Below are 12144 nucleotides of genomic sequence, written 5' to 3'. Positions count from 1 at the left end.
ATACAGGCTGGGTCCATATTCTTTCGTGTACACTTCAGCAGTACTTTCAAGAATTTCAAATCGTACTAAAAAAATTATTTTTAGTTGCAGAGATCGATTACAAGCATTTTTGGTCAATAGACATACCCCCGAAATCCTACTCAGTTTCGAGAAAAAAATTCCGTAATGAAAATGTAATGTCTGACCATACCATTGATATGTTTCACTGAAAATTTATGCGAATCTTTAAAATGTCATAACTCCTGAACGGATTGGTCGATTTGAATGTTTAAAACGGCAAACAACGCGTATTTTAGTGGAGAATGTGTAGAAATTCCAAAAATATTCAAAAACTTATTCTTTCACACCGCAAAATAAGGAAAACTCCATAAAAGATGGTCCAATTTTCAAACACCTATAACTTCTACAATAGTGAATATATTTCATTGAAATTTTGGGAGGAACTAGAGTTCACGGATACCTACAAAAAAGTATTAGACAATTTTCCTGTAGGATGTCAAACAAATTTATTAAAAATGAAAAACTAATTTTTAAAATAATTGACAAGGAGTAAGTGCCTGGCAAAATTGAACAAATTTCAAATCATACTAAAAAAATTATATTTAGTTAGAGGGGTCAATTACAAAGCATTTTTGATGAATAGACATACCCCAAAATCCTAACCATTTTCGAGAAAAAAATTCGAGTAGGCACTGAAATTTTTAGACGAAATTAAAGAATTTCAAATCGTACTAAAAAAATTATATTTAGTTAGAGGAGTCAATTACGAAGCATTTTTTATGAATAGGGATACCCCGAAATCCTAACCATTTTCGAGAAAAAAATTCGATTAGGTACTGAATTTTTTAGACGAAATTAAAAAATTTCAAATCGTGTTAAAAAAATTATATTTAGTTAGAGGGGTCAATTATAATCAATTTTGGTCAATACACATATCCTCGAAATCCTACTCAGTTTCGAGAAAAAAATTCCTTACTGTAAATCTAATGTCTGGCCATTTGTTGATATGCTTCCCTGAAATTTCATGTGTTTCAGATCGTTCTAAAAAAAATATTTTTAGTTGCAGAGATCTATTACAATCATTTTTGGTCAATAGACATATCCTCGAAATCCTACTTAGTTTCGAGAAAAAAATTCTTCACCGAAAATTATGTCTGACTATACCATTGATATGTTTCACTGAAATTTCCCTTAAATCTTTAAAACGTCATAACTTCTGAACGGATTGGCCGATTTTAATGTTCAAAACGGCAAACAACGCGTATTTTAGTGGAGAATATGTAGAAATTCCAAAAATATTCGAAAAGTTGTTCCTTAACACTTTAAAATAAGAAAAACCCCATAAAAGTGGTCCTAATTTTCAAAGAACCATAACTTCGACAATAGTGAATGGATTTCAATGAAATTTATTGAGGGAGTAGAGCTCACGGGCACTTACAAAAAAAGTATTAAACAACATTTCCGTACAGCGTGAAACAAATTTATTAAAAATTAAAAAATGTTTTGTAATAGCTATTCTGGTTTCTTTTAACGATTGTATGCAAATTTCATTTACTCCCCTCCTAACAGCACAAACTTTACGTTTACACTTTGACTTTAGATTGTAAATTAAAAGAGATTTAATTTCCCATTTGCATTTTATTGGTTCACCGCGACAAAGCTTGAAATTAAAAATTTGCTCTTCAACTTCCCTCGAATGCTCTATTAAACTGTCCACCGTGGAGATTCTCGATTAGGAAACTTTTCTAATCGTGCGGTAACAAATGTTTTAATTCATTTATAATACAAATGTAATAATAGTACAGATGGGAACAAAATGAAAATAGAAAGCAATTGGTTTTAGAACTTGCGAATGTAATAGAGCTTTAATTATTCGATTTACGTTTTATTCGACAAACTGGTTAACGATCAGCTTGTTGTCGAACAATTAAACATTCAATTCTTCCCCTCCCCAAAGGATAAAAAGACAACATTCTCGGGAAACTTTCTTCCCCGACGTTTTCCTCTGATTTTCTCCGTAAGCTCGGCAACTTTCTAAACACGTTTACCAGTTCAGCAGTAAACTTCACGCGAAAAAAGTCGGTGAATTTCGTTTCTGAAATTATCCGTGTGGTTTCATTTTTTTTTTTTTTGCCAAATGAAAAATATGAGTATTTCGATGTGCGGCGATGTCGGCGAGCCGCTGTATATATTCCAGGATCATTAGCGGGAAGCTTTACACTTTCATTTCCATTTATTCTGCCTTGCAAAGCAGCTCGTTCGTCAGCGGTACGCGTCAAATTTGAAATGCAACGAATTTCCAAGACTGGAAATTAGAACGGGACACGGTCACGCCCGCGTTAATAATATTTATGGCGCGCGTTTGCATGCGTTGTCCTGAAACGTACGTTAAGTGCGGCATAAACATATCATTTAGGGGCGATACGGCCAGCCTACGGTACCCCGTGTATTAAGCCCACCACCTGTACATGTGTGCACGTGATATCACACAAGGCGTATTGAGCGATTATAGGCAGCTGACTAAGTCGATCTCTAATACCCTATAATCGTCGTATAGAGACCCTTGTGGACAAAGGTTTGTTACCATTCACGCTCAATTTGACATGACGATGCAAGGTCTCTATAGAGCAAATGTTTTTACAACGTTTAGAAACTAGTTGATCTTCCGAACTAACAGACTTCGTCGAGAAAACCAGACATTTTGCAGGAAGAAACTCGCTAGAATATTATTCGAGAAAAAACATTTCAAGGATGTAAATAGTTAACACTTTACCGACCGGTAGAAGTTGGTCGGTAAAGAAGTTGATTAATACGCTATCGGTCGGTAAGCGTTGGTCGGTAAAGAAGTCGATTAACACGCTATCGGCCGGTAAGTGTTGGCTTAAATCATATTGCACTAAAATTTTTATTTACTGCATTATAACTGCAATGATCTATGATCTTCTCAAAGACTTAGAGGATAGAAATCATTTTCTTTAAAATAAATAGAAATTAACACTAATGATAATTTCTGGAATATGCAATTATAAATACTTAATGACAATTTTAATAGTCATGCTATGTTAATATCAGGATGACTTATTAAATATTGTGCATTTCATAATTGTTATTTATCGAGTCATAACAGTAAAATTAAATTTAACAAAAAGTGAACATATCAATTACATTCTTGTAATATAATATAACTATGAAATAACAAACTATACATTGCGAATTAGGGGTTGAACAACATTCTATTTGTCTTTAGTTTAGTCTTAAACAAACTACGGTCACCCGGAGCACGGAACGTCAGTATATTTGTGTAAACACAGCAACATTCGTAAATCGAATTTATGGTATGCAGGACGTATTTCAAGTACACGATTTTGCCACGTTTGCCATGATCGACTTTGTGGCAGAATTGACCCAGTTCAAGCCCATCCTGCCAACCCCATTTAGCGAATATTAAGCCAGCCTGCACGCACATACGCATACAATAGTATGTAGAACATGTTGACAGTGCGTACACGCGCGGTTAAGTCAATCTAGATATCTACCATTCTCGAAATCCAGGCAATCGAAGATAACAGGGAGTACCGATGGAATTAGGTTGTCCATCGGTCATCGAGTTCCCCCCCCCAAAATTTCTCGATTCACCACCGATGGTCTTTAAAGTCATCGCTGTCCATTCATTTCCTTGCAATTATCCATACAACATTATCAAATTTTTGTTTAAAACTCATTATAATACAGTTCTTAATAATTCAACATTTATCGATATTAACTCTTTTTTTATTTAGAAACAATGTACATTACTTCTTCTTTCTTCGTTTCAGAAAAAAGGAAAATGTACAATTGATGTCACAATAAAAGCATATATTGTCTAAAAGCAATTAATTCAAATATATTAAATTTCACCGATTTAATATTTACTCCACTGTGCAATTCATCAGTTGAGTGACAGTTTTTATAATCTCCCCGCTGATTAATATGAAAAATATGCATATTTAAGATTTTCTGCTTATATTTAAAGAAAACAGTCATTTTACAAAATTAGTAACGATGAAATTACACGCAATATAGCATTACAGAATATTTTTATATTAATCCGGAGCTAATTATAATTTGATATTCCAAGAAACTTTATCCGTTAGTTTCCCCAGAGACGAGTTATTAATCCTCATATCTTACGAATTATAGAACTTGAAATAAACCCATATTTCTGCGTATATAGTTTACAAAAAATTAGCAAAGTGTTACCAATCTACGTAGTGATTTTAAAGAGTAAAGAAATCCACTGCTTTTAATTAAACAGTGGAAAATGGAAGATCGAATGGGTTGAAATCGTTTAGAATAAAAATTATCCTCTGATCGGAGTACGGAGCTTATTAGTTTATTACCATTTGGTACAAGCGCCGCGAAACGACGCCGCAACGATCATTTCCTATCCGGAGATTTAATCAGCCTGGTGTTGATGTCGCTGATGCATTCGAGGCATTTCACCCGCGTTTCTCCACCCCTCCCCCCACGGATTGCCAGCAAGCCCTTCGTATGTGTGAGCACACGATAGGATAGTAGTCGCTTTATCTATATGCAAGCATGCGACTAAGCCAATCTCTGTACGTTCTGCAGAATTACAGGCGAACAACGGTTCCCGGGGGAATTAAGGGACACCTACGGGCGTATGTGGTCTGGAAGATGTCACGATACTGCAACCATAGCTGACTACATCTGCCATTGTAACTTTGGGGTGACGCATTACCCTCTGATACATCCTCCCTGCGTTAGCTGTTTCAACGACGCTCTCTAAAAAAGCCAGGATTCGAGTTCGAGTCATTCGGATTAATAACTCCATATCAATAGTATCGATCACCAAGAAAATAGTATTATAGAAAATATTATTAGTAAACGTATCATTAATGAAACTCATTAAGGCTTTATTCAACAAGCAATAGTCAACTTTCAACCCTTGAGACACTTTTTGTATCAGGGTTCTTTGTTTATAATGCTGGTGGAATGTTGCACAAATCACGAATTTTATTTTAACATTGAGCAGTTAACTAAAGATAGAAAAGGAACGATTCAACAGTTAAAAGTCCTCAAAAACACTTTATTTTTATTCCTAGAGAACTTGAAACGAAATTGAAACCACCATATTAATTACAGAATATAACACTCTGTTATATAAGTTCGTTTTCCTTTTCTACGCAATCAATTTTAACACTTTACCGACCGATAAAACAGTTGGTTAATAGGCTATCAGTCGGTAAGCGTTTGGCCGGTAAAACAGTTGATTAATAGGCTATCAGTCGGTAAGCGTTTGGCCGGTAAAACAGTCGATTAATAGGCTATCGGTCGGTAAAGTGTTAATATCAGTCTTCGTCCTATACGAGGTGAAATTCAACACAAAGACGACTTCTAAATTAACAATTCCTATTAAAGTCATCATTCATTTTAATTAAAACAATACTACACTCGACGCTACTGTTTCCCTTAAATAGAACATCAACCGGAATTACATATGTAGATTGAAACAAAACAATACCTCTCGAAATCGTTTCAAATATCAAATATAATGTTGTTCCTTCATAAAAAAAGAAAATTAAAACAAAATTCTACAGAATAGAAGTGTCAGAATTTTGATACGAATTATTTTTAGAGTAATTCAGTCACCAAATGTTTTTTAGCTTCTGAAGTAATGCGAAAAAGATTTAAAATATAAAAAAATTATAATTGTAATCTGTAAAATAAAGAAATTTCAATTTTTTTAATTCTGTTATGTAGTATATTAAATGTTTTTGTTTTTTATTTTATAAATAGATAAAAAAGGAAGCAGTGAACAATTTTTATTTTATGAAATGACATGATTAAGTATTAAGTATTGATTTAAATAGTATTTATATATTAAATTATTGAATATTTTATTATAAACAAAATTCTTCGAGTTCAGAAAAAAAAGGAAGAAATGAAGAATTTTTATTCTATGAAATGACATAATTAAGTATTGATTTCACATTTAAATAGTATTTATATATTAAATTATTGAATATTCGATTATAAACAAAGTTCTTCGAGTTCATAATAATTTCTAACACTTCAGTTTTGTCGAAGATATTTTATTAGCGATATTCCATGCAACCAGTGTCGGCTTTGCGTGAAAGCATCACGCTAGGGGCGCTTCAACAAGAAAGAGGAATAGGAAAATTTTAACAATTAATCAAGAAAACACGATTATCGTATCCCCAGTTTTCCATATAAATTGAGAAAGTAGAGATTGAAGTATTAACAAACTTTCCAGTTTTAAGCAAAGAAAGTGTATTTCTCAAAAGTCTATGCCTGTGCTTGGCTGTAATTTGTTTAATAATGTTGCTAGTTTCTTTGCACATATGTTAGTTTAAATTGTAAATCAAAAGTTTCGTTTATTTTTTGTGTTATGAGTTCAAATTGCTTAAATTTTGATTACAGACGCCTATTTTTCTAATTACTATATTTCCAGCTGCAGAAATCTTTTAAAAGATTTGTATATTTAAAATAAAATGAATGAAGTTCTTTGTTTGTTCTTTGTTTTAGCTGACAATTTGTACTTTCATCCCCAATTTAGGGGAACTTAAATACAAATAAAAATTAAATAAAAATTTGCTTTGCTTTGGTTTACCAATTAAAACTTACTGAAGAAGAAAAGTAGTCTAAATAAATAAAACATAGTATTGTACAATGCCACAACTAGTTCAAGAGAAACTTCTTGATCTTGTTAGTTGGAAAGTTTCTCCGTTCCTTCAAGATAACGCAAAATTGGAGAAACCACAAAACAAACAATGTTGAATTTAGAGGAGAAGGTTCATTTCAACTTCCCATACTCTGCAGACATTTTCCCGATGGATCATTACTTTTTTAAGTATCTTTAAAAAGATTACAATTCACTGTCTAAATTGTCTTAGATTTTAAAAAACAAATGTTACAAAATCACCGATTTTTTCAAACTTTTCAAGCACAACACATAAAAATTCAATTTTTGTTAATTACAATGTTGTATTTAACGTATAATTTTAAGGAAAACAAGTACTGTCATTTTTTAAATCGATAGATTAAACAAATATCATTTTTCTAAAGCAGTCAGATTCGAGCATGAGCGTTAAGGGGTTAAATTCATATTTCGAGCGTCCACGAGTGTTCGTCGATCGCGTGCAACCCCTCCACGGCTCAAAGAGGCTAATTAAAAAAAAGAAAAAAGAGAGAAACGTTCCCCCGAAAAATTGCTGGCGACTGAATTCAGCAACAACAACGCGAAACAAAAAGGCGGGTAAATGAAAAGGAGATCGCGGTAGAAGAAAACGCTCGTGGAGGGACGACGAGCCCCCCAAAACAAAGAACGGAGAGGAACGTGGGGGAGCAAACATTAATACCACCCCGCAGACCGCAGATGTTGCGCCAATTACAAACCTCCCACCCCCGTTTGCCCTTTCCTCCGGCTACTTCCAGCTCGCGCTTTCTCGACAACCCCCTTCCGCAGTCGGAAAGGGGTGAAACAAGGAGGGGATGCCGCGTGTTCCGGACTTACGAGCCCGATGTCGCGTACCTTCCCAAGCTCTTTGTCTTTTCCCTCCGAATCTTCCCTTCGTCGTGCAGCTTAGATGCACACGGCCCCAACGAGACACGAATTTTCGAAAAGGTTCTCGCACTTTGTTAGATTAAATTTAGCACAAGGCGCAAAAGGACTCTCTCTCTTCTCTTTGTTGCTACCAGTGTGTCTTTCTTCGTCGAAAGAAGAAAGTGGTTCGGAGAACGATCACGGGGAGAGAAAGACACTGGTATGGGGGGGAGGGAAACGGAAGGGGGGGAGGAACACGGAGTACGCCGGTGGCTGATATTATTCTTGGGTCTTCCTCGCTGGTGCATTATTAGTTCTGGCGTGTTAGCATACATGAAATATTGATGTTACCAGGGCCTTCGAGCCCTCGCCCCTTGATTTTCACGTCCCTCCAACCCTTCAGACCTTCAGACCTTCCCCCCTCCCCCCACTTTCACGTCCTTTTTCACTCTGTTCCTGTTTATCGGACTTTCTCCGGAACGGTGATTTTTACGGCTTTTAAAGCCCTTCTGTTTGCTTTCTTGTAATCCACTTCTTGATCGTTTCGAGTGTATTTTTAGGGGATCGAGATTGGATTCCTTGCTCTCGATATTTACACGCACGCTGGCAATCCGATTCATTTCCGTTCTTCCTTGTTTGTTGAAACGATTCCGAATATCGCGTATAGGGAGTTACGCATCGATTTGCAAATACGCGATTATGCTTCCAATTATGCCTTTGTTTATACATTCGACGTGCACATGCACTTGAACAGTAAATACTTCTCTACACTTGAATTTTTATTTTTATTAAGAACAATGATTGTTAAATATTCATACAAGTGTTGCTCTATTTTCTATATTCTTAACTCTTCATTGTTCTGAGGAATCAATTTTCAATGTTTTTAGTTACCAGAACAGTTTCTAAAATGATCACGTGATTTCTAATAATTCTTTGGGAATACTAAAAGGTAAAAACAAACGAAAAATGCTTCCATCGCAGCTTCCATCAAGGATTGAATTTTTACTAAAAGGATTGATTCTTAACCGAATTGGACGTTGAAGAATTGATTCGAAAAATCCATCGCTTTGAAACAGATCGATTTTCCAAGGAAAGAAAGAATGATTATAGTTTGCATTATTAATGAAACACTTGTTTACAGAAGAATATCACAAACCACTTGTTTCATTTACTATTTTTTAATTCACTCCCACCTTTTTAATGTCTCACTGACTGTAGAAAGTACTTTTTCGATGCAAGTCGATTCCAGAATCGATTCTTCGAGAGTTCGAACATTTTTAAATCGAACTTTGCCTCGGAATCGGGGTTTACATTTACTATGGCGAATGTTCAATGCATATAAATCCTTAATTTAGGGTTTATGTTGTTGAAAGTTTCCAGCGGGAAGGCTTTGAGCAGCTTTGTAGCTTTTAATTTTCGACCGCCTTACAACGAAGTTTCACACGCAACAGACTTCAGAGCGAAGCATAAATTCGCCTCTCCCGTAAACTTGCAATTTTGCAAACATCAGACTTCATGATGGAATAATAAGCACTTTGGATTATCCCACTTAGGGATGATTAAATTAACATCTGCATTACGGGATACTAAATGTTTAGTTTAATACGATTCGAAGAAAATGTTTTTAATTAATACTGCATTATTTAAATACAGAATAAAATTTTTACAAATATATCATTTGTCTATTTGTGGTCTTCGTAGAGGCTTGCAGAGCTTTTCTTAATTTTTTTTTTTTAATTTCTCGATAACTTAAAAGCTTTAGAAACCATGAAAGATGCAACTGCAATTCTCTGCAATTTAGTGTTTATTATTATACGTTTTTATTATTGTACTTTGGTCTTATTAACACTTTACCGACCGATAGCCTATTAATCGACTGTTTTACCGGCCAAACACTTACCGACCGATAGCCTGTTAATCAACTGTTTTACCGACCAACGCTTACCGACCGATAGCCTGTTAATCAACTGTTTTATCGGTCGGTAAAGTGTTAACTTGTAACTTTAAGCTTATTAACTTTATAAAAATAGAAAAGTATTGTTTAAACGGGGTTGATAATATTCAGTAACTAAAATTGAATTCACTGTGTATTTCTAGGCAGAATAGAAGCAAACGGAAACCTGGCGAACGAGACACGAAATGGGAAAGTGAAATCGAAAACTGTCACAGTTGCTGCGGGGTTAATTAAGTTTCCCAAGGTTCTTTGATGTACTTAAGGTGCGTTGTTTCGTCCGTTAAATTTATCTTAATGTTGCAGAGTGTCGAAACAGCCAGAAAGTCACGATCGATTTCAAGGATTTTCGAAAGGTATTGCTGGCCTTGCTTAAACAACCAGGTTAATTATTGGAAATTTAAAACTTGTCTAATTATAGGTTCCCGACTAACATTTTCCAATAAGTTCATTCCGTGTTTCAGTTTTAATTATTTCGATGGTTATTTTGCACACGTATTCGGGTGCTTTGAAAGATTTGGATTCCCCTTTAATTTTATAATTTCAATCAGCTTAACAGTTTCAATTTGCGGGGCTCTTGAACGCGAATGAATTTTAAATACAGCTCAGTTTTCAGACAAACATACTCGATTTTTATTGCATAGAGAAATACTCTAAATTATCAAGATGAGAACCGTGTGAAAAGCCAAATATTTTATTGTCCACCTAGCAATTTAACTAGAAATATTAAATAGCAATTTAAAATTCATATTGAATATTAACTTTAATTTCATTTTAATATCAGGTATATCGGGCGAATTATTTTGATAGAGTGAGCAACATTGGAAATTTTAATGTGCAAAATCGTTTATTAAACTATTTAATCGTACATAAATATTTAAAGATGTATGTTAGCAAGTTTTAAGCTCGTATCGAGCAAAAATAACACCTTAAGTAACTTCTAACAGTGAAATGTACAAAAGCAATTGCTTCGAATCATCGACTACGCGATCTAAAGAGATTTTTCTCTATTCGACTGTTAACTTTATCGCATTATTACATTTTTGTTGCATTTCTGCCCGTTTCCCTCCTTTCCCCGAGTTTTCCCGCCGGAGATGTCTGAGTGATCGATGCGTTCGTCGAAAAAAGATCAAGATTGAAGAGAATGCGTTTCACAGGTAGACTCGAAGGGAACTTTTTGTCATTTACATTTACTTTTCCCAAAGTCCCGTGAAATTTCCATGCGTCTAACCTGCTTGATGTTCTGTTCGCGTTATTAATGGAAATTCGACGATCATCGCGAACACATTGCAATAAGTACAAAGCAAAAACTCTCAAAATTTCGTGTAATTCAATTAACAGTTCACGAGATTGACTCTAAGAAAAACTAGGTGAAAGTTTCATGAAACTTCTATTAATAAATACTAATAACAAGGCATAAATTGAAAGGTTAATTTTAATAAAAATAAAGTAAATTGTATGAGTTATTTTAAAACCATACTATTTGTAGATCATTCAGTTAAAATTATTAAAATTAATAATATTAAAAATAAACTAATTTCATATGCAATTGATTGTGCAATATAAACAGTGATTTATTATTTCAAAATTATAACTAATACATACTGCTTATGAAATTAAATCATTCTTCGAAATTGCAGATATTAATTAACTTCAGTGATTTAAAATATGGTATTTATCCTCCAAAAAATATTTCTGAATAATTATTTATCGTCATGTGTGAACCTAAATTTCAGTATCATGTTTTTGATTGAATTTTTAAATTACTATATTTGCAAACTCTTAATTATTAGTATGTCCCTTTCATAGATCGTTTTCGAATGAATAACGTGGAAAATTCAGGCAGAACGAACGAGTTTCCCTTGATCTTCGATGTTTAGTATCTCAACTTGTTTGTAATTATTTTCTATGTACGAATTTCTTGATTTTAATGAATAAACTCACCTGCTTTCATGTTTTTTTCATTGTGAGTGGTCAGTGAGCTTGGATTCCCGTAAACGGAGTTATTCAGTTCAGCCATCATGTCCCAGTCTGTAATTCCAAGTTCGTCAAGCCATTAATTCAGTAAATTAAAAATAATTCATACATTTAAAACAAAATTAATTGTCGATATTCTCCCCCCGAACAAGTAATCGAACGTTCGAAAAAATTTCTGCGTAACTCCACGAGCAAATTAGAAAGCGTAAAGATGAAAAAACGTGTTTAGAATTGAGCGGCGTAACGAGGAGCGGAAACGTAAGATAAAGAAGACCCAACCGGCGGTGGAAAGAAGCTCTTAAAGCGGTATCGAAAAAAAACTAGAGGCACGCCGTGGTTTCCGCGTGATGAAATATCATTTTCCCCCGCGATTAAGGGAGGTTTTACGAGCTCACCTTTCTTCGGCAACTCGGTGGTGGACGGACTGGGGCTGGTGGTCGGCGGCGAGGACTCTGCAACGAAAGAAACAAGTTTTTATTTTTAATTAAAGTTTCTTCCCTTCTGGCATAGGCGCGTGTGCCGTTAGAACGTCGGTGGGGGGGGTGGTTCTCGAGGGGTGGAGGGAGATAGGTGTGCCAGGAGAGGCGTGGATGCTGCAGGGACCCGTTATGGATCGCGCCACCTGTTACTAACTTCGCCCTCGAACGTA

At 34.8% G+C, this 12144-nt stretch overlaps 1 protein-coding gene across 1 annotated transcript in view; it reads right to left on the bottom strand.

The window, feature by feature from the left end:
* Positions 1 to 12144, bottom strand: part of LOC122402811 (lachesin) — a 217047-nt gene that overhangs the window by 10350 nt on the left and 194553 nt on the right. Inside the window, exons 8-9 of the mRNA XM_043405925.1 lie at positions 11891 to 11947; positions 11463 to 11549 (exon numbers count right to left, since the gene is read on the bottom strand). Of these exons, the coding sequence (XP_043261860.1) occupies positions 11463 to 11549; positions 11891 to 11947 (144 nt within the window). The remainder of the gene's footprint in view (positions 1 to 11462; positions 11550 to 11890; positions 11948 to 12144) is intronic.

The sequence above is a fragment of the Colletes gigas genome, unplaced genomic scaffold (assembly GCF_013123115.1).
Source record: "Colletes gigas isolate AHSC1104 unplaced genomic scaffold, ASM1312311v1 Colletes_gigas_Sc00040, whole genome shotgun sequence".
In the NCBI taxonomy this organism is placed as follows: Eukaryota; Metazoa; Arthropoda; class Insecta; order Hymenoptera; family Colletidae; genus Colletes; species Colletes gigas.
Note: the sequence above shows the minus strand (reverse complement) of the source record. Positions and strands in the feature narration are given on the sequence as shown.